Raw genomic sequence first — 23,660 nt, forward strand, 5'->3', positions numbered from 1 at the left:
CTTGTAGGTTTCCTGTTCTCTGGTTATCAAGTAGCACCACTGCTTTCCACCTCATGATGCTGATATCGCACAGGCCTCAAAACTCCTTGCTGTTTACTCCCACTCATATTTGGGATTTGTAAAAACCTCATGTCACATAAGCACAGGATTTTAAGATTTGCTATTCTAATTGCTCTATCTTCTTATGTTGGGATTCAGAGAGTTTAAAAAGCTGTATCTCCTCCTGAGTGCATGTTTACTAAAGAACTTATTTTATAGGTGCCATTTCTATTCCAAAAAGCTCTGGATGAGACCCCATAAAATAATAAAACCCATAAAATATTAAAGGTTATAATGATATGCTCTGGGACAGGCCTATACCCAGTAAAAACTATTAATCTGTTATTTCATTTATCTAAGTGAGTAGCACAGTGCAATATCAATCAGCCATTAAATCAGTAGTAAAATGATTGACTAAAAAAAAAAAAGTACAGTCGACTGATGACTCCCTAGATATCTAATAGGAATTGAAGACGAAAGGTTACAACTCCCAGTGTGTTCGACAAGGTGATTAATTTGACACCACTATAAAGAGAAGGTGACAAGGAGGAAATGTCATTAAAAGTAACATCTAGTAACAAAGATACCTTTATGATCTTTACTCACTTTGTCGCAGAAGACCTTGATCTGGCAGTAAGCTCTATGAATGGGTTTATTGCTACGGTTATTATAACTGTATGTATCAATCTGAATCATCAAAGGAAGTCCTTTCACCCCTTTCTGGGAGGAGAAATCTGTACTCAGGCAATTCACAGTGATGAAAATCTGAGGATGGGAAAAGAAATGAAAAAGTTCACATGTCACCATAAAAAAGATCTAGTAGAAAATGTGTAAGTCTTAGACTTGGAGTCAAAATACTACACAATCATCTAAGGACAACTGAAAAATATCTGGATACTCGGAAACAACAGGTTGAGCCCATGAGACATGATATAATATATAATTTATCATTTAAATATATAAAAATTGTTTTCGCATTAAATCTTAATAGAAATAGACAATCCTCTCCTTCAAGTGTATCAGCAAAATCTTATTTATTCTTCAAACATGCATAAATCGGATATGTAATTACACTCTCTCTGCAACATATTAAAGCCGTCACTTCTAATTTTATCGCTTTCTCAAATCTCTGAGTTGTGGGGTTAAAACAAAAACCAGAAACAGAACTCGATAGCACTTTCCCTTGCACGCTACTTCACTGAAACAGGGATTTGTTCTGTTTTTCCTCCGTCACTAGTAACTTTGAGATTTGAGACCATTTCCTATGCTTCTGTCTTAGTAGCATCTACTATAGTGTGTGGCGGAGGGCACACATTCAATAAATACGTGATGAATCAAACAGTGAGTTTATCTGTACAAAACCCCCTAGAGATCGGAAGTCAAAGGCCTTAGGCTTTATTTTTTTACTTCTATTTTTTCAAGTTTATTTAATGTTTTTAGTAATCTCTACCCCCAATGTGGGCTTGAACTCATGACCCTGAGATCAAGAACCGCGTGCTTCTCCAAAGGAGCCAGCCAGGTGCCCCCAGAAAGCCCTAAGCTTTAGTTCCAGCTCTAACCTTAACTAGCTAAGGGGTCTCAGACAAGTCACTTATTGGCTTTGGTTTTCAATTTTCCCTTTAGATCATTTTAAAAATCCTTTCCTGAAGGGTATAATGTAAATACTAAAATACTTCTAGGTTACTGAAAAAGCAAAAGAAGAGCCAGGGAGGGTAAGACATAAAATAGGACAGAGGAAATGTTGTAAACTCACTGGTATCCTCATCTTAAAACAAGGGGCATCAAGAGATATAACAGAAATAACATGGGGAAAAAAATGGTAGCTTCAATAAATTATTAAAGATTACAACACTGACCAAGAGAAGAACTAAAAATAATAATTTGTCATTAAATGTTGGGAGAAATAGAAGAGCATAAATGACTAACTTTATCCTCATTTTATACAGTGGGTTTATCATTTACAGTTGATTAACCATGGAATAAAGGAATGGGTTCAGCACCCATATTTACCTATATTTATGTGGTAAGTACATAATAAATATACAGTGGAAAACGACAGTCTCTTCAATAAATGGTGCTGGGAAAATTGGACAGCTACATGTAGAGGAATGAAATTCGAGCATTCTCTTACATCATACACAAAGATAAATTCGAAATGGATAAAAGACCTCAATGTGAGGCAGGAATCTATCAAAATCCTAGAGGAGAACACAGGCAGTAGTGTCTTTGACATAGGCCATAGCAACTTCTTTCAAGATATGTCTCCAAAGGCAAAGGAAACAAAAGCAAAAATGAACTTTTGGGACTTCATCAAGATCAAAAGCTTCTAAACAACAAAGGAAACAGTCAACAAAACAGAGGCAGTCCACGGAATGGGAGAAGATATTCGCAAATGACACTACAGACAAAGGGCTGATATCCAAGATTTATAAAGAACTCCTCAAACTCAACACACACAAATCAGATAATCACGTCAAAAAATGGGCAGAAGACATGAACAGACACTTCTCCAAAGACATACAAATGCCTAACAGAGGCACGAAAAAATGTTCATCATCATTAGCCTCAGGGAAATTCAAATCAAAACCACATTGAGATTCCACCTTACACAGTTAGAATGGCCAAAATTAACAAGACAGTAAACAACAAGTGTTGGAGAGGATGTGGAGAAAGGGGAACCCTCTTACACCGTTGGTGGGAATGCAAGTTGGTGCAGCCACATCAGAAAACTGTGTGGAGATTCCTTAAGAAATTAAAAATAGGCTACCATACGACCCTGCAATTGCACTACTGGGTATTTACCCCAAAGATACAGATGTAGTGAAAAGAAAGGCCATATGTACCCCAATGTTCATAGCAGCAATGGCCACAGTCGCCAAACTGTGGAAAGAGCCAGGATGACCTTCAATGATGAATGCATAAAGAAAGGATGAATATTCAACTTTTATATCAACATGGATGGGACTGGAGGAGATTATGCTGAGTGAAATAAGCCAAGCAGAGAGTCAATTATCATTTGGTTTCACTTACTTATAAAGCATAAGCAATTACACGGAGGACACTGTGAGATAGAGAGAAGTGAGTTGGGGGAAATCGGAGGGGGAGACAAACCATGAGAGACTGTGGACTCTGAGAAACAAACTGAGGGTTTGGGAGGAGAGGGAGGGTGGAGGGCTGGGTGAGCCTGGTGGTGGGTATTATGGAGGGCACGTATTGCAGGGTGCACTGGGTGTGGTGCCTAAACAATGAATGCTGGAACACTGAAAAGAAATAAAATAAAATAAAATGGAAAAAAAAGAATTAAAAAAAAAAAAAAAAAGAAGTGGTCTCTTGGAACACCCAAGCATTTTTTTTTTCATTTTTACCACATTTATTATTTTTGTTTAACATTTAACTTTAAAGCACTCATTCTTAAATTGTACAGTTACGTATTCTAAAAACCGTTTCATCAATGCATTATATGACCTGGGTTTTATTTGGTCCCACTGAAATTTTCATTCACTTTCAAACCCTTGATCTTGTGTGTCACAGCAATATCAAAAAGAACAGCCCTGGAAAAGCAAAGACCCACTGGCATGAACTACATTTTAAAGTCCTTTCAAATCTTTGATTTTACTACCAGGACTGATCTAACTGATGTAACTCATTTCAAGCTCTACTGTCTGTAGGCTTTCGGTAATTTATACAAGCAGATGTCTCATTTTTAGTGCTATAACTTATATAATGATCATTTTTAATTTTGTTTTTGAACTCTTACTAGATAATGAGGGAACCTCAGTATAAAACACCACATCAATAATAAGGCTAAGATGAAAGGTCTTAGTAACACTCTAGTTAACACAGACTCTCTTTTCCAGCCATCATCTAAAAACAAGTGCCTGGAGATGATCTAACACTGGATAAATTCATTTCATTCATTCAGTGTTTCTATTCATTTGCTTATTCGTTCATCCTATAAACATCAATACAAGCCCATCAGGGGTCAAACACATTACACACAGGGGACAGAAAAAAGCCAGACCCCTGCCTCACATAGTGGGCAGCCCAAGAGGAAGACAGATGAGTAACCCAGTTATAAGCACCACAGGGTGGTCAAGGCTCTCCACAGAGAGCTGTGTACAGAAGCAGTGAGGACACAGAACACAGCTGGAAGGCACGTATGAACCTGGAAGGCCTGTATGTGTGAAACAAAACCCTCGCAGACACTGGGATGAGACAGTGGACTCCACGAACGCTTGTGAATTATTTAGGAATGATAGGAAAAAACCAATGACTAAAAATGCAGACGTCAAGTTACTCAGGGTAGCTGTGTGATGGAGAGCACTAAGAACGAGTATGTCATGCCTATTTCTCCTCCGGAACTTTCAGGGTAAAAGCAGACAGAGAATGCTCTCTGCTGCCTAGCTACAGAGAACTTTCATGCACAAGACAAGTATTTTTAAACACCTAATGTGTTCCTGAGATTGTGCTCAGTATCAGCTCGGATGCACTAGTTACGGTCCTGTAATCACAGACATCAAATCTACATGGGGAGAGAGAGGCAATATGACGGTGTTCTAAAGATTACAGTAACTTCATCAAATGCTGATCTATCTCACAGTCAAACAAACAAATAAAAGCAACTTTCCTGGGAACACTTGACTTCTTTTACTGTTACTGTTATTACTGACAATGGGGTTATCTTGGCCAGAATGTATGAAACGCAACTTTGTGTCAGCAAATCAGTGATTACTTTGGGGAGCTATGCAGTTGTCCATATCTTTGACCCTGTATTTTATAGAGAAATCTTCCTGTAGTGACTGTAATCCATGCAGACTGGTTTTTTTCCCCACTCCCTCAAAGCACCTGCCTAGCACCACAGAACCTGGAGGAGAACAGTGCAGACATATCTCCTAAGGTATCAGGATTCAGAGTCAGGTCAGTGAATTATCCATGCATCACGCACAGTGGACCACACTCAGACAGGCAGGATGCAATATTAACTGGGGCCTTTGTCAGCTCCAATCACAACTAAGAGAGCTGGGCTGATGGAATGCATATACTTACAAGGGCCACTTGAGTAGGACAGATCTACTGGTAACGAACTACGAGAAATGGGGCTAACTCTTGCAGGAGCTGGAACAGTCAGCCACCCAGTAGCAAGGATCTTTAGAGGTCAAATGAGCTACAACACGCTAGATCCTGCCTGGACACACTTAAATCAGGGTCTTTTAACAGAGGAAGATTCTTAGTAAAAGGTCCAGTGGGCTCTCTGACTCATGGCATCCTGATTCTACAAAATGTAAGCAACATAAGAATCCTCCCTCGCTGCTACATTAGGTTGGCAGTTTCCAGAATTATCCTAACTGGCAGGGATTTTATAAAACGGTTGGCACTGGTCTCCTCTGGCCTGGCTGCCTGAACCAAGAGCGAAGCAGAGTTTCAGTGCCCGATGGTATCAATCAGAGTCTCGCTGTGCTGCACTCAAAACCTAAATGGTTGAACTTTAACTGCAGTTGGGGGGTAGAGGGGTCGGGAAGCTATGGAAGGGCATTAACTAAACCTTGGCTTGAGAACTGATAAGCATTTATTTGTTTCATCTTGTAAACCCAACCATGTCCTAGTTCCATGCGCAGCAGGCAAATGTGAAAGCCAATTTCTTGGAAGTTTATCTACAAAGCACTGTTTGCAAATGTGTGTTATAGAAACTTAGGAAAAAGGTATGCTTTCCCCCACCAAATGCTCACCCAAATGTCAAGCACAGAAAATTTTTAACTCCAGCAGGAGCCCTGATTATGTAGAGAGCATATAAATGCCATGAACAATTGGGTCTGTCACCCAATAATTATGAATGTTACATACGTTCATATAATGTTTTCAAAATCTGTTATTAATTTTCCTATAATTATGACAGTACATAATTTATTCCTTAGAAAAATACTCATTAAATCAGGTGTATCTAGGCAGATAATAAATAGTATTTAAATTTTGTCATTGGTTCAGAAATTGATTCAGATAGTTTCTAAGTACACCAAGACCTTTCCAGAAACAGAGGCAGTCTCATAACAACTGATATTTCTTAATAAAATCTTTTTTTACATATGAACTGCAATTTCCATTTTGTAGTTCTTACATAAGACAAGTGACTTTGTCCAGGTTATAATAACTCTCAGTTGTGTACTATGCATGTAGTAAGATTTATTAAAATAAATACAGATCAGTGGGCTTTAACTTGATTATTAACTCCTAAGATTTTTCCCCAGAGCTTGCCTTTAACATAAACGGGTCTATCTTTGATATACAAAACGATTTGGGATTTAAAAAAATCACAATGTCCCTGACTTGATGGAAAACATTTATTTTTTTCCTCTTTAAACAACTGTATTTTGCATTTTCAAGTACCTTCTGATTAAAGACAAAGAAAGCTACATTTTTCCTTATTTTGAGACTCTAAAGAGCTCTTTTCCGAGAAACTGCACATGCATTAACCTCCAAATTACAGCAACATAAGCCTACACCCAGAAATCAGCATTTTCAGCCTAAAACACAAACAATATATAAATATATAAGTGTGTTCTTGCCAATTTCCCCACTCTGTTTTCCTCTTGGTTCTTAAAATTATTAAAGACCATATGGATGGCTTTCTTAAATACCAGCATTTTTATTCCATTTTATATGACGGTATTTTGGGGCAGATGCGATGTCAAATTGAGACAGAAAGACAGCCTAAAAGTAGACAATATGAACATGTGAAATCTCAGCCTTGGGAATTCATTCATAGCCTTCGTGCATTAATTATCAAATATTTATCAAGTATCTTCTGTTTGTGCCTGGCATTACACTACATGGTGGGACACAAGAATGATGAGACAGACTCCCTACCCTCAAAGAGCTTGCCGTTCTGCTGAGGAACTAAGAAGCTCTTAGATTTACTGACACCTCCATTTATAGAGCACTTTTAGGCAATGATTTAAAACCTGACGATATATTCCTTTATTTTCTCCTACAGATACTCTGGATATAGCTGTATATACATATATACACATTGGGTTTACTCACATCGTCTATCATAGTCTTCCGTATTTTGTTAGCCCTCAACATTTTCCATTTCGAGAACATGGCGAGCCTGTTCCCAGGCGAGAGTCTTGGCTATTTGTTGGGCCCGCTATCTCTAACGCTGTCCCCACAGATTGCCGCACACATTGCCAGCTCCTTCTTCTCATTCAGATGCCTAGTCCAATGCCAACTTTTCAGAAATATTGGCTTTGACCACCCCATCTAGAGTTGTCTTCCTCCTCCTCTTCCCACCTCAGCCCATGACCAGAAGCAAACTCTGTCACACTGCTCTTCTCCATTTTCTTCAAAGTACTTCACAGTGTTTGGATATATCTTATTGTTTATCTGTTTGGTGCTTAATTACCTGTCCGCTCTATGAGGCTGTGAGCTCCTAAGAGGATGTCCTTATCTGCCTCAAGGTCACTCTATTCCCAGTGCCAGTCCCATGATAGATACTCAACAAATAGTTGTCCAATGAATGAAGAGAGAATTAACTTCCTAAATACACAGTTCCCTCTTTATCCATGCTCTCACCTTCATAAGGCAAATCTTCTAGGAGCCAGAACTGCCTTGAGTAGCTGAAGTCCTCAAAACAGCACAGCAGGGTTGGCTGCTCTGACCAGATTTATCCTCAAAATTTGTTTGTATATCAACACATGTAAATTGAGCACCAACTGTATATTCAGTGTGAATATATCTATGCATGTCCATGTGTATGTGCCGTGGAGGATACTATTTACAGAAGCTCCGGGAGGCAGAAGTGATGTACAGTATGGCCCTATCCTCAAGGGAGAGGAGGGACATAATGGTTTTCGCTACTGTGGAATGTGTATCATTAGATACTAAGCTGACAATCCCGGACCATACATGCTGTGAGATTTGATGAAAAACTGAGAAAGCAGCAAGTCAGCCCGAGAAGTTTTGATGCAGGGGTCTTGAGCTAGAAGAGACGTGGATGCTGACTCTGAAAAGAGTGAAAAGACCAGCCTAATGGGAGAGGAGGATCTGTGTTGAAGAGGTTAAGAAGGAGCCCGAAGGAAGGGGTTGGTGAGGGAAGTGGCCAACCAAGATATTCATCATTGTAATCAAGTAATGAACACCTGAGGAGGCCAAGGGGGCATTATCAGGATAGAACTCTGGCTACAGTATCCAACATCCAAGTTAGAAAGAGGACAAGAAGAGCGACGCTGAGCAAAGGCCCACCAGGTTCAGAAGTGAAGAGGATTCACACCCCTCTGAGAGGCCAGCCTGACAGAGAGAAAGGTAGGAAGCCAGATTGCTGAGGGAGACTGGACTTGAAGACAGAGAGAAGGCATCTCAGCTGGGAAGTCTGATAGAGGAAGGAGGGAGGACCAGGAACAGGGTACCAGAAAGCAGGGGCAAACCCAGGTGTTCTTTCAAGATGGAGGAGGTGTTCACATGGGAGGAGAGCGGGAACGGAAGAGGCTGCCGAAGGGGAGTGTGGGACTTAGAGCCCTGGAGCAAGGATCAAGTAGGAGGACTCAAAAGTGAAGTTCTGTATGAAAAAAGACAGAACTTTCTCTGAAACTGGAAGCCAAGTGAGAGGAAAGCACAGCAAAAACAAACAAAAAACCTAGAAACTCAAAATTAGGTAGTTGGTGCAGATTCCAGCAGTGGGCCCTTGGACTAATTATTTGACCTTTCAGACTAATTTTTTTTTTTTTAAGATTTTATTTATTTATTTGACAGACAGAGATCACAAGTAGGCAGAGAGGCAGGCAGAGGCGGGGCAGGGGGAGGTGGGGTGGAGCAGGCTCCCTGCTGAGCAGAGAGCTCGATGTGGGGCTCAATCCCAGGACCCTGGAATCATGACCTGAGCCAAAGGCAGAGGTTTTAACCCACTGAGCCACCCAGGCACCCCTCGGACTCATTTTTAAACAGGTACAACAACCATCACCTTGGTAGTGCGACACTTAAAATGTTTTAAGATGATGTTTTAAGAGATGATGTTTTAAAATGTAAAGTGCTATGAAAATCTAAGGGAGCTCATCGTCATTACCATGGCGTCCACCTTCACTGGTATCTGCTCTTCCAACTGCTCCCACCCTCCGACCCCTGGCCCTTCCTCACCCCCAAGGCACAGCCACAAGGCCTCACCCATTTTGTCTCCCCAACTGCTCCTGCAAGGCTGCTTCTTTGTGGGTCCCCAGATCCGCAGTGTAAGACCCCCTTCCTCTCTGGGTTCTCTCCCAAGGCACTCTGTGATACTATTGCCAAATGAGGCAAAGGCAGGTTAGTTATGACTCGCATTAATTTGAGCAAAAAGATATTTAATTGAGGTGAACTGATTTGAAAATCTATCTCTGCACCACACTTTTAGAGGGCTGAATCATAGGCTCTGACAGGGAGGGGGAAAGCGAGAAATCTCTCCGGCAGAACCTTTACTGCTCTTCAGATCACAGGACTCTGCCATTCTGCTCTGTCACCTGGACATAGCTTGTGAAACAGCACCTCAGGAAAAGGACAAGTTTGGACCTTGCCCAACAGTGGGTTGGGCTGTTTCATAAATACTGGGCTCCGGCTCACAAGAAGAATGGAAGCATAGACTGAGTCACTCACTCAACTTGCTGATCATTTGTTGCTATTTTGATCCTTTCTGGTTCATGTTTAATACTCAAAACTTGTAATGAGTTTGTAATACTATAGCACAGAAGAATTAAACTGTAAAAACGCCTCTCCACCCTGCATAGCTCCCTCCACAATCAACAACCAAGGATTCATTTTTTTTTTTTAAGGATTTTATTTACTTATTTGACAGAGAGAGAGATCACAAGTAGGCAGAGAGGCAGACAGAGAGAGGGGGTGGGAAACGGGCTCCCCACGGAGCAGAGAGCCCGATTCGGAACTCGATCCCAGGACCCTGAGATCGTGACCTGAGCCAAAGGCAGAGGTTTAACCCAATGAGCCACCCAGGCGCCCCCAACAAGCAAGGATCTTGAGGATCCTTCACAATTTCTTGTGTATCCTTCTAGAAACATGCTATGTAATACCTATCATTATTCTTTTTTATACAAATGGTACCACAGTAAACATGCAGTTCTGCATCTCACTTTACTAAATACATTTTGAAGAGAGTTTTTTTCTTTTTTAAAAGAGCCATGAGGGGCATGTCTCATGGCTTCTGAGTGGCTCAGTCAGTTAAGCGGCTGCCTTCAGCTCAGGTCATGATCCAGGGTCCTGGGATCGAGCCCCAAGTCGGGCTCCCTGCTCGGGAAAGAGTGCCTCCTACACTGCCTACTTGTGTGCTCTCTCTCCCTGTCAAATAAATAAATAAAATATTCAAAAAATTAAAAAAAAAAAAAAAGAGCCAGGGAATATGGAATAATGATTTCTCTAACACTGAGCTGTTCCCGTCTGTTCATCTTATGACACAACACATGTCTTTCAACATGCATTTCATACACAGGTGCATATATATAAATTATTGGCAGTATACAGGCCATGTCACTGACCTGTGACTTTTGTTCCTCACTATTTTAACTAAAACTGCCTGCTTCAAGGTCAGCCTTCTCTATAGCAAATTTATAAGGAGGGGTTCTCAAATTTGTTAGAATATGGATTATATTTTATATATGGTCTTGTTAAAATATGGGTTATAGGGCCCTATCACCACAGTTTCCTGTTCAGTAGGTCTGAGGTAAAGAAAGAAAGAGCCAAGTATTTGCATTTCTAACTCCTTCCCCAGATGACGCATGCAGAGAACCAGGCTCTCAGAAACCACTGCCTACAGCACTGACTTCACTGGCACTTCTTCCTTCTCTCTCCACCTCCCCACCCCTTCCTTCCTCCGCACTCTTTCTACTGACCATGACTTCCTTGCCTGGTCCCTCTTCCATAGCCGCTCAATGGGATGAGTCTAAAGTCCCATCCTTGATCCTCTCTTGCCAACAGCCCAATTCTCTGTATGTCAATCTCCTCCTTTCTCTTAACTTTCATTCTCCCCTCTTTACAAACAACTCTGACCTTCTCTCCTGTGCTCCACAATCCCCTGCCCTTCCAGGGCTTCCCACTCTGCATCTCCCGGCCTCCTGTTTGGCCACCTGGCCTGCTCTTCTTTCCAACTTCTCCATGCTTGAATTACAGCTGACCTTAAGACAAGCTCATAAGCCAAATTCTCCCCCATGTTTACCTTGATCCTACGGAAAGGAGATCTCTAAGTGCTGGAGTATTTAGAAGTGAAGAGTGAGTGTGTGTGTGTGTCTGTGTGTGTGTGTGTGTGTGTGTGTGCATGTGTATGTGCGCATGTGTGTGTAAAAGAAAAGATAAAGGAAATCTGGCAGATTATTGACAATGAGTCAATCTCACTGAAGGGTGTATGGCATCAAGTGTATTATTTTTTCAACTTTTCATTTTTGACTTTTTAAAGTAAGAAGTTGGGAACATCTTAAAATAAAAAACAGAGTTTCTTCCCTTTCCAGAACTTTCCTGGCACATTAACTCTATTTTCAGTAGAGTCTTTGTCACTCCTCCCCTCATGTTACATTACTTACAGCTGTGTCTTACATTTACAGCTGTGTCTTACATTTGAGGCTGTGTCTTACTTCTCAACCTGGCCAGTATGTTCTCTGAGAGCAGACACTGTGCCTGGCTTAGCGGTCCACGAATGTCCGTTGCCTGGACTAGCACACGACATGCAGCAGGCAAGCTGCTTCGAAGGAATGATGGCCCCTTTGTCAGAGATAATGCAGAATATACTACTGCGAGGTCCTCCCATACAAAAAGGCAGTATTGAAAGAGCACATGCTTTAGACAGTCAAGATGGGAGTTCTGCCTCTGCCTTGCATTTGCTGTGCAACTGTAGTTAAGCTAGCTAACCTCTCTGGGCTTCAAATTCTTCATTATTTAAATGAAAAATGATATCCACTTAAAATACGAATACTGCATGATGCATACAAAGCAGCTGGCAGAATAACCACTGAACATTAACTACAGTGCACATGTGTGCGCGCACGCACACACACACACACACACACACACACAAAGTCAGCCTATTAAGTCCAAATCTGAAACTTACTTCCTTGAGCACATACAACAGTTCATGCATGGAAGTTACAGAGCCCTAACCAGAATTCAGTCCAGAAACCAAGACTACGCTACATCCTAACAAAAGATCAGGCTCTTTCGATCTTCGGTGAGATCCCTTCCCCAGATTATTCCTTCTATATGGGAATTAACTCCAGCTTTATAGCTTCTCCTGCCATCCATTACCTTATAAAACTGGAACAAAGGCATGGCTTTGTTTAAGTTCAATACCAAAGACTCCAGCAAATGTTTACCTTTCCCTTCTAAAACTTCCTTCACCCACACCACGCCCCAGCAAACACATAAAAAGGCCATTTGCCCTGCTTCGCAGTGTGTATCTTGACCTTGCAAGATACCTCCCAGGAGCCTCCCCCAAACCTTGCTTTACTTTCGAGACCACGAAAGATGCCTTATAATATTCTCTAATCTTCCATTAGACGACTTGCTTAAAATTGGGTCCTACTTAGACAAAAAACTGGGATGTAACTTTTTCTTAATCAGTCTATCTATCAAACTGATTTCATCCCAGACTGTCTTATAAGCAGAAAGAGAGCTCCCAGACTGCTGGTAGGAGGTTAGGGACACGAACTAGGTCACGAACCGATAGGACATCAGGAGTATGGTCTTCTCTGCCCACTCCTTTGGTTTCTTTTTTCATCCTGAAAATCAGTATTTACATATCTTGTCTTCTCATTGGTGTCCAGCACTGGAATTTGGCAGAAAGAGAACAAAGTCCCCCTGGACTCAGAAACATCCCCCTGGAAAGCAAGATTTGTCAAGACTATTAAGACTGTAATTTTCTAAATGCCGTGAGGTGGTCCAATAAAAACGGACTAAATATTTTACACTAAATGAAAGTATTAGAAGGGAGAGAGAAGGAAGGAGGGAGAGATACAATAGAATTGGGACCATTTAATGGAGTCCTATGATCTGGTGAATTTCAAGCCAATCTTTCAATTAGCATAACCTTATTTTCCACAAAAAGAGACTGAGCAATTTGCAATGTACAAGATGGTTAGAACACTTACATTTTCTCCAACTTGCTACTTTCACATAGGCTGTGATCAAAGCACTGGTGTTTCTACCAGGCTGTCTTTCAAGCTACTAAAATTGAGATGATGAATACAGAAAGGCTGTTGTCCCCACCCATTAGCAGCCAATGGAACAAAGAACTAGGCTTCACTTGCTGACCACTAGTTGTAGCCTGAGAAGACAGAAAAGAAAGGGTTGACCCATCCGGAGAGAAAAGGAAGAACTCTGGGCTTCATATGGACAAGGTCACCCTACACGACAGCCCTATTTATGTCTCACAATATGAAGGAATGTGTGACACAGGCCACATCAAATGTCCTTAAGTCCAGGGCAGCTGCAGGGCCATGCTGGGACTTTAAAGGGACTTCATTTTCTTCTTTAAGGATGGATTTACAAATACAGGAGGTAGCTTTTTACTCCCAACCTCCACTTGGATTTTCTGGCTCACTCAGCTGACTCATCTCACAGCACATCCATATTTCCATCACTCAGACTGGCTCTCAGTTCTCATGTGATATCCCTTTGGGAAGAGCAAAATCAGACACAAAAGCAATAAATAAAAGGCACGAAAATTAAGAGAACTAGGGCCCAGAACAAATATCAACATGCATCCCCTTACCTTGAATTTCCTCGCAATTTCAAAAGTTACACGGAAATCCCTTCTGTAATTCCAGTTCATTTAAAGCATCCAAAGGGACCCAAAGTTAGAGGAATATATCTCTAAAATGAATATTGCTTACATGTAAATATTTGCTACAAGTTTATAGAAATGTGGGCTTTCGCTTACTGGGTTTCTTACATTGCAGACATAAAGCTAATAGCCAATGTGTGCCTTCTGCAACCTTTATTTTCTCTAATAATAATTACCATTCTTGCTTTGAATTTTTTTATGTTGTGCTTCCTGCATGGTATTGCGATAGGGTCATAACACATAACAAAAGATAAAGCGTAAAAGAAAAGCGTACAAAAATAATGTAAATGAGTATGAAACTGAAATTCAGGACACCGGAGAAAGGAGCTACAGAGTAGTGAGGAACATGGAGTAGTACCTTACAAAGCATGAACTGATCTTTAATTAATACAAAGTGAGGTAGTAATTATGCAAATGAGATCACTAATGTTAGGTTAATACACACCCACCCACACACAGTTGAACAGTCCTCAGTGCCATAGTCATTCTACGTATGGTATCAATAATGTACACCAGGGCAACCAAGGACAGGGAAAAACCTGTGTGCTAGAAGTACTGGATCAGTGAGACCATCTTCACTGGTCGGCAGTAAAGAAAAGAAACAGAGAGTGACAAAAGCAGGGTGACTTGATTGAGCTACTTTGCTCAGGGAGACGGGGCTAATCCTTTGTTTTCTTTTTTTATGGACCTGTACTCTATAAGTTTCTTTGAGAAGGAAAATCATAGTATGCTTTGGTCTAAAAAAAAAAAAAAAAAATGCAGATTTCTCTCTCTTGGGATGATTAAGAGCATGGACTGTGGACTCTGAGGGACATATTTTTTTTTAAAGTCCACCTTGTCCACATGCCTAATCTTGCAATGCCTGCTATGTAGAAAGTCAGTATTTAGTGGAATCAGAACTTGAGGTAACAGGAAAATGATCCCTGATGTCTCATAGCCTCTCTGCTCCCCACCCCACCCAGACCAAGTCTCAACCCTGCCCTCCAACCAACTTTGTTAACATGGATAAAAACATATGCCTTATCTGTGTCCTTGACCTTTTCTAAAACTGCAACAAACTCCTGTCTAAGAGTTTCTCCCTGAACCCGTAAAGGCAGGGAGGACATTCACTGCTGATACAGCAGAGCAGAAGGCTAGACTAGCCAATCACCCAAAAGCAGCTCAGCGTAGAGAGGGGAGGGAGGCATGGGGCAGGCAGGCGTCGCTCTGGAGGGTAATCACTGCTTTTTGCGAAGAGAGGTGACAGGCAGCAAAGAGGATCCCAGGAGAGACAGAATTTTGTATTATTATATTATTATAGATTCTTTTAAAAATCAGAGACGGGAGATAGGGTAGTAGTGGGTGCATCTGACTGCTTGATTATTTAGCATTGCCGGCCATCCCAAGGGAGGAAGAACATTTTTATTGGATCATGATCATTCCAAAGGCTTGGATGCAGAGGGATTAAAAGAGGCTTCATGGGAAGAAGCTTCCTTCACCTTAGTTTACAAACCCTAAGAAGGGTAAAGAGAGAAATGGGGGAGGAGGGAGCTGCTACGGTGTTCCAGAGGAAAGACACAAAAAGGAAACTTGTTCCTCAAAGCACTAAGTAGCATCTTAATGCTCAAGTAATTGTCTGTGGTCACATGAGAGAGGCCTTTGTGGCACATCGAGTTTGGTTTAATCTTGAAATCACGGTGAAAAGAGAAAATGGCACAGGACAAAAATAAGGGGCCCGGTTTCAAGAGTCTCCTTAGAAACCTGGGAGAAAGGGAAGTCTGTAATTAGGGTTTGTACACTCCTGCTCTGGGGGTGATGTCATCGCCCACAGAAGGGCAGTGTTCTGTGCCAGGAATCTGAGCTCACCACTCTTCCATAATTCAATAGGGTCTTGCATGGGAATTCCTCATCCTGGGGATTAGTGAGCAACAAATCTACTTTGTAGATACCAATGTTTGGCTAAGGGGGAAAAAAAAATGAATTGAAATGACCTTGTAAACGGGAGTCCCGTGAAAGAATGTATGCAGCACTGTGATCTTCCCATTAGAATCACATGGACTGAACCTTAATACTCTGTCAGCCCTTCTCCATTCCCCTTTCTGCTATCTGCCCTCGAGGAAACCGAAGCTCAGGAAGAGAAAGTTCCAAAGCCACTCTTCCAGGGCCACGACAGGTCCCCGACTGCCTGAACTGCATTTCAGGGCAGTTCTGTATCACCCTGTCCTCCCTTCCCCATCCATTCCCAATCTGTGACAGTGCGGACACGGAGACCCTCACCCACCCAGGTATCAACTGAGTCGTTCCCCAGGACCCAGGGACACCAGTTCAGGTTACATGAGCTTCCAGACTGCACAGACCCTGAGGGGAAAACAATGTCCGGTTGAAGACTATCTCTGCTGCTTGTGTCACTGCGCAGAGGGACACTGTGGCACAACCAGCAAAACCGGTTCTGAGTATAAGAACACTGATCGTTCTGCCAGAACCAGGCTGCGATGGAGACTGAGAAGCTGGAGTTAATTCTCGGACTTCATTTTAACTAACAGTATTAACACCTTCCCTAGCCCAACTTTTGCCCATAGATAAATTAAACAATTAGAATTTCACAACCTTTCCTTTCTTCTATTCATGCTAAAGGAGAGTAGAAATAAAATGTAAGGTGGCAACAAAGGAAAGAAGTAGGAACCATGCCTTAGAAAAAGCCATAAACCTTTATCATCAGGTCTTAATTATACATGTGTGTTAAGACTACCAAATACCAGACTGTTTTATTTAAATGAATGTTCCAAAACTTAAATCTCCAAATAAAAGCTATCCTTTAACATAGCTACTACCATAGGAAAACATATGGTTTTCTCAGATGCTGCTGTGACTCAAAGTACATTTCTAGTGTTTCTTCTGACACTGCTGTCATTAAAGCCGGTCTTGTGTGAGAGAAATCTCATTTTTATCCACGGAGTGGTGTTATCCAACTTGTTGATATGTATTTATACTTGTACTCAAGTGATTTCTGATGTTTTCCTTTAAACATCTTCAAAGATCAAGATTTACCACCATCAGGGTGCCTGGGTGGCTCAGTTGGTTAAGTGACTGCCTTCGGCTCAGGTCATGATCCTGGAATCCCAGGATCGAGTCCCGCATCCAGCTCCCTGCTCAACAGGGAGTCTGCTTCTCCTGCTGACCTTTCTCCATTCATGCTCTCTCTCTCTCATTCTCTCTCTCTCTCTCTCTCTCAAAAAAATAAATAAAATCTTAAAAGAAAGAGCAGAAGAAAAAAATATTTACCTCCACCGCGGGCATTCAACAGGCCACAGCAACTCTCTCAACAGTGCCAACTCTGGCCTGCTGCCAAAAGCCTGGCCTGAGGAACCAGAGAATGCTGGAGGGGCTCCTGGCCCACTCCTCTCTGACATACCGTATCACCCTCCATTGGGTCACTACTTTCCCCAACTCTGACAACCAGTGAAGATGTAAACTGCACATTCAGTTTTCGAGGGGGTGTGGTTGAGGCATTAAAAACTCAGATGTCCTTGAGGCCCAGGTAAGGAAAGCTCCAGAATGGGAAAAACTAAAAAAAAGTATTAAAAAGAACAGCTACTACCTCACAAGAGTCACTCGGTAGCCTTGCAAACACTTGAGCTCATGGATGCCAGCATCTTTCATTATCCAAAAGAATCTGAAAGTCTAGATAAAAAACCCTAATCCCCTGATTATTGGGCAAAAAATTTTAAAATTGAAATATAAACATAAATACATGATACACACACACGCACGCACACACGCATTCTTTGGGCCACGTGAAAGCTGTAGGTCATAACTTTGTGTTCTCTGGCCATGTAAACCAAAATAACATGGGACACTGAATGGAGCCCCAGCCTCAAAGCCCACAGAAGATTTCTCTGTGGATGTTACAAACAGGAACTTGAAGAGAAATATAACAGCTCCTGAGAAGTCCATGTTATGAAAATCACAACTCTTCTGTGGGAGGGAAGCTTTTACCTCTTGCTTTGTTGAAACTGTTTCCTCAACAACCACAAAACTTTGGTTTTTGCAATCTGCTTATTTTATTATTTTTTTTAAAAGATTTATTTATTTATTTATTTGACAGAGAGAGAGATGACAAGCAAGCAGAGAGGCAGGCAGAGAGAGAGAGAGGAGGAAGCAGGCTCCTGGCTGAGCAGAGAGCCGGATGTGGGCCTCGATCCCAAGACCCTGAGATCATGATCTGAGCCGAAGGCGCCCACTGAGCCACCCAGGCGCCCCGCAATCTGCTTATTTTAAAAACAATGATATTTTGTGTTATTTTTTAAAAAAAATTATTCACTCATTTTGAGAGAGAGAGAGAGAGTGTGTGCGTGTGTGTGTGTGCACTCATTTTGAGAGAGAGAGAGAGAGAGAGTGTGTGCGTGTGTGTGTGCGCGCGCGCGCACGCACACACGCGTGCTAGCAGGGGGAGGGGCAGATGAAAAGAATCTCAAGAAGACGCCCCAACCAAGCATAAAGCCTACCATGGGGCTCAATCTCACAACCCTGAGATCATGACCTGAGCAGAAATCAAGAGTCGGTCACTTACCCAACTGGGCCACCGTGGTACCTCAGAATCAATAATATTTTAAAGAAATACCTTAGGGTCTACAGGTTGAACAAAAAAAAATTCTTGCCTCCTTAATGAAGTGAATTTGACTTTTAAATGTTTTGTTTTCCTTTTTAAAAAAGTCCTTCCAGTAGTCTGGGGGAAATTATTATTTTTTTATTACTTATTGATAAACCCAGACTGCATACAACTGCAACAACCAAGTAAAGGTTGCTAAAAATATATATTAAGCAAACAAATTTTGCCCCAATAAGCAATATAAAGTATTCCCCACTGCCGTTTGTCAAAGTCTATATGGGCTTAAACTTGTCAGCCTGGAACAACACATGGGCACAACTACACATAAGGAAAGAAGACAAGTGAGCTTCTATCTGTGGGAAATGAGCACTATTGCCTGAACTGGGGTTTTTTGTTTGTTTGTTTTAAGATTTTACTTATTTATTTGACAGACAGAGATCATAAAGTAGGCAGACAGGCAGGCAGAGAGAGAAGGAGGAAGCAGGATCCCCGCTGAGCAGAGAGCCTGATGCGGGTCTCGATCCCAGGACCTGGGATCATGACCCAAGCCGAAGGCAGAGGCTTACCCCACTGAGCCACCCAGGTGCCCCATTGTCTGAACTGGTTTAAAAGAAAGGTCAGTTCAACCCCAGCGTGACTACCTTGCAGGTTCACCACACTATGGGCTTCCATCATTTCAGCTGTCCCTTCTGGCGAGGCATTTTCTGTGAAAGGCCTCCATGGACACATTCGCTCCCAGGCACTCATTGTCACAGACAACCTGATGATCCAAACTGGGGCTCTGACGGCAGCTCTCCTTTATGGCCTGCTTTACAGTGACAAGACACTTCCAACGACAGGAGCCCACCTGAGCCCTGTGCTCCCCGCAGTGCGGTGGGCCTGTGTCTGGCCCCTCACGCGGCTGGAGGGTTACTGGATGCCCTGTCCTTCCTCCCCACGATCGTCACCCATCGTAACCCCAGCACAACGTATGGTGCAGCCAAGACAACTGATCAGTGTTGTACTTGTATGTGGGAGGGAACTGAAGCCCAGGGAGGTCAGATGGTTAACTAAGGACTCCAGCCCCCGCCCCACGGTGCCATGGCCCAGACAGCCTTTCGTTATCTAGCCCAGTCATCTAGCCTCTGACAGAGTGGGGGCATGAAAAGGGAGCACAAGGTTTGCCCAAGGAACCGTAAATGGAGGCGGAGTGCAGAGACCAACTTCCCCTACAGTTGTGTGGGACCTGACCTCCTCCCCATTTCAAGGCCTGCTTCCTTCCTTGCACGCACTGAGCCACTGGAACATTCTCTAGGCTGTTCTGGCACTCTATTGCCACTTACCCATTTGGGTCACCTTTCTTGGGCCTAAAGCCAATTTTGCTCACATTGTTTCATACCTGAGTGAAATGAGACACTGCGCAATTCTTCTTCTTCCATAACTCGTGCCCACAAACTCCCATCCACTTTCCTTTCTCACCCAGCCTTACCCCTGCTGGCAGACAATGAAGCATTGAAGGGAACTGTTTATATTGACCTTTTCATTAGTTTGAAGACAGAGTCTGCTAACACCCTCCTTCATGGTACATAACTGAGGCAGAAAATAAGCTTAGGTTTCTGGAACCTTCTCTTAAGTGAAAAACAAAGATCAAAGGTCAGAAGCTCAAGAACACAGAGGACGGAGTATACGGAGAAAGTCAGTAGCTTTCATAAAATCAGAGAGAGACGTGTCTGGAAAGCAAATCCGAGTATCAGCAAGTCTTACTTTTTTTACCCAAATCAGTGTGGTAGTGGACATCTGTCCTCAGCGTACAACTAGCCAGAGATTTTACCACCACCCTTTCTAACCATACTGGCACCAGAGAAAAATGGGAAAAGCTAAAGCAGTCAGCATGGAAGACTTGGTTCAAGGTCATGGTGGTAGCTATACTGCAGGGAGTGCAGATCAGAGGCCTTTCTGTACCTCTCCGTCAACCACGGTATGCCTGGAGGGACTCATGGGGCCAGAGGTCTGCCCAATCACTTACTTATGGAGACCACAGTTCTGAACACTTTTCCTGCCTCTGGAGAAGGCAGCAGTCAGGGCTGTTTGGGGGAACCTGCAGTGTAGTTGAAAAAGGTCTTCTGGCCCAGCCTTGCCACCCCACATGCTAAAATGAAGCATGGGGAGCTCAAGAATTTGGGAGGGACATGCAGCTTGGCCCGTCTTGTAGGAGGCCATAGCGAAACACACACACTCCCGTTTCTCCCTTACCCCCGAAAGGCAATTTAACTGCACAAAACTGAATGGGCGTAACTTCGAGAGAAAGCTAAGAGGCTCAGTTCCTTTTCTGCTGGCTCGAGTTAACAGGTCTTCCCCTCCTTACAGAGACTTTTGTGAAAGAAACATCTGCAGGGAACGGTGGCCTTATGCAAAAGGCACGAGAAATGAATCAATACTGTCTTCCCACTCACCTTCGCCTCTTCGTTCACGTCCCAGGTGAAGGAAACCGCATTATACGCAATCTCCTCGATGTTTCCAATCGTATTAAAGCTCTCCTTGTAATCAGCTGTAACATGAAAAAAGGAAAAGGCTTTAAGAAAGTAAGGGTGACTCGGTGACATGGACTGAACTGTCATTTGCCAATGGGGAGACTCTGCCGACTCTCGCAGCAACTCTTGGCAACAGTTCAGGATTTGTGCTTGCTGACATTCTTTTACTAATAGTTACCCTGTACGAATGTCCCTCTATTAGGAAGGAAATCTAGCTGAAGCAATGTTCCTAAGAAGATCTATTGGTTTCATTTTTTTTTACGAGGTTTATGAAATTATTAATTTTTTCCCCTCCTGAATCTTATGCCACCTACCCAACTCCCTCACCTGTTCACTTTCCCAGGGCTTAATTTTGCAGCCAGAGTATTCCACAGGGATTGCTCTGCAGAACAGAATAAGCTGTTTATCAGCCGGGCAGTGTCAGCAGGACTACAGGGAAGAAATTCCAAGATTCCGGGAGAGCGCAGGCAAACCGTTATTACTTCCTCTGAGACTTAGGCAGATAAGAGCTGAGTTCATCACACTCAGCTCACTATCACCAAGTGTCCACTCAAAGGCCTCCCTTCTTTTGTGTCTTTGTTTATGTAATACTTATGTATTCATTTGTATCCCCACTCCCTTCTCCCACAAACACAACAGCTGTCCATGTGTTTGCTATATATTCTTAGGAAATGTTGGGCTGATTTGCCTGTGTGCATAGCTTTTATTTTCAGCAACTATGTTGTGAAATGGCTAGAGTGGCAGATTTAGCCATGATTTGGGGTATATTTATCCTTATAAGGTACCTGTTGTTTGTCAGTAATTCAAATTTAATTTTTATTTTTTATTTATATTTTTATATATAATTTATTTTTTATTTTTATTTATATTTTGTCTGGGAACTCTAGCTATGAACTTCTTCAGATCTAATCACATTGCTGGTGCTTGCTTAGTTCTAACACCAGCTGCAAAGAATTCCATGGTAACCATTGGCCACTAGTTACTTACCCCCTCTCTGTAGATACGGACCCTTCGGTGGTCTCCAGCTTTCTGGTACAGACTACACTGCCTTACTTTTTATGGTCTCCACTGTCACTGCCTTACCTGGCATTAAGGTCTGGATATGATATTTCAGAGTTTTAATCCTCACTACATCTGGAGTGTTTTAGCTTATGCTTACCATCTGGATTTCCCCCCGACTTTTGGCCCACCTCGATTCTGTACTGCATGAACATCAGCCATGTCCTGCCTGGCTGGCATCATGGTACACAGACCATCTGCTTTCCTTTGAGGTCCAGTTCATTCACAATGTGGTCCCCTAATCAGAAACGTTCTTTCTCTCAAAGCTCCCATCGTTATTCTTCTAAAATGCAACTCAGATGATGTGCTTTTTGTAATTTTTTTTATGAGACGAAAACTTACACCATGACCTCTCACATTCTTCATAATCAGGCCTGACACGTCTCTGTGCCCTTCACACTCCAGCCCCACAGTGGGGGCCAGAGGAAGACTCAATTCTAATGATCCTTGGAGGTCTTTTTGTTTCTAAAATCTTTCTGAATGCTTTTCTTGCTGAGCTAGGACAGGAGCCAGATATTCTGACTGACTTCCAGGATGTATACAGTGGTCATTGTCTACAAAATCTGACATAGTTCTGGCCCAATGGTCATTTCTTCGAGCTGTGTCCTTTTAGGCTGCTGTGTCACTCCAGGGCAGGTGGCTTCTTGAGGCTTGAAGAAGTTATGTTAATGCTGGGCCATTCTGAAGTCTGCCTTCCTCAAGTTCACTGATCTGATCATTTTAATCCATTTCCTCCTTGTTTATTATAAAATCTAAGTTCATGGGATCCTTTATCAAGATTTTAACTACTTTCTTTTAGTAATACACCTCACTGTGCTTGTATGAATTAGGTTGAGAGAAGCAGTACTCCTATCTGCTTTTTCTATCCATGATATAAATAATAATAAAACAAAGTCCATAATAATAACAGATCCATATTAACCCATAATAAAATAAAGTCAGGTTGATTTGGATATCTTATTCTCAGGACCTGCAGTGATGGCTAATCCCAGAAAAACCCACTTAATGTGCTCTCCAGAATGGCCCTCCAGAGCCATTCCCAGGAATGAGTTGTACCAATGAGATTCTTTTTTTTTTTTTTTTAAAGATTTTATTTATTTATTTGACAGAGAGAAATCACAAGTGGGCAGAGAGGCAGAGAGAGAGAGAGGAGGAAGCAGGCTCCCTGCCGAGCAGAGAGAGCCCGATGCGGGACTCGATCCCAGGACCCCGAGATCATGACCTGAGCCGAAGGCAGCGGCCTAACCCACTGAGCCACCCAGGCGCCCTACCAATGAGATTCTATCAGAATTCTATTTGTCCTTTTTCTCACCAATTTTTTTTGGCCAATCCAATGGTTACAAAGTGATATCCTATTGATGTAATATTTGCATTTCCTCTTTCACTTGTTAGTTCAAGCATCTCTTCACATCCAAGATAGCTAACCAGGTGTCTGAAACTGCCTGTTCATGGCTTCTGTCCACGTTTCTACTGGTTCACCCAGGGAAACTTTAAAGCAAAATTATGTATCTTTACACTTTAAATAAAGCATACACATTATAATACAAAAGCTTGTGGGTTCGCCATAGTTAGACAATCTACTCATCCACAAACAAGCACTAAAAACACACCCATGAATAGACTTCATGTCTTTCCTACCTCAGTCTCTATCTCCCTATCTCCA

The 23,660-nt window shown here is 42.3% G+C and overlaps 1 protein-coding gene across 4 annotated transcripts in view; it reads right to left on the reverse strand.

Moving 5' to 3' along the window:
* Positions 1–23,660, reverse strand: part of GRHL2 (grainyhead like transcription factor 2) — a 162,281-nt gene that overhangs the window by 41,037 nt on the left and 97,584 nt on the right. For all 4 annotated transcript variants that reach the window (XM_082722745.1, XM_082722743.1, XM_082722742.1 and 1 more), the window contains exons 8-9: positions 20,861–20,955; positions 646–804 (exon numbers count right to left, since the gene is read on the reverse strand). In XM_082722745.1, coding sequence (XP_082578871.1) covers positions 646–804; positions 20,861–20,955 — 254 coding nt within the window. The remainder of the gene's footprint in view (positions 1–645; positions 805–20,860; positions 20,956–23,660) is intronic.

Source organism: Mustela nivalis (genome assembly GCF_964662115.1).
Source record: "Mustela nivalis genome assembly, chromosome: 2".
Lineage (NCBI taxonomy): Eukaryota > Metazoa > Chordata > Mammalia > Carnivora > Mustelidae > Mustela > Mustela nivalis.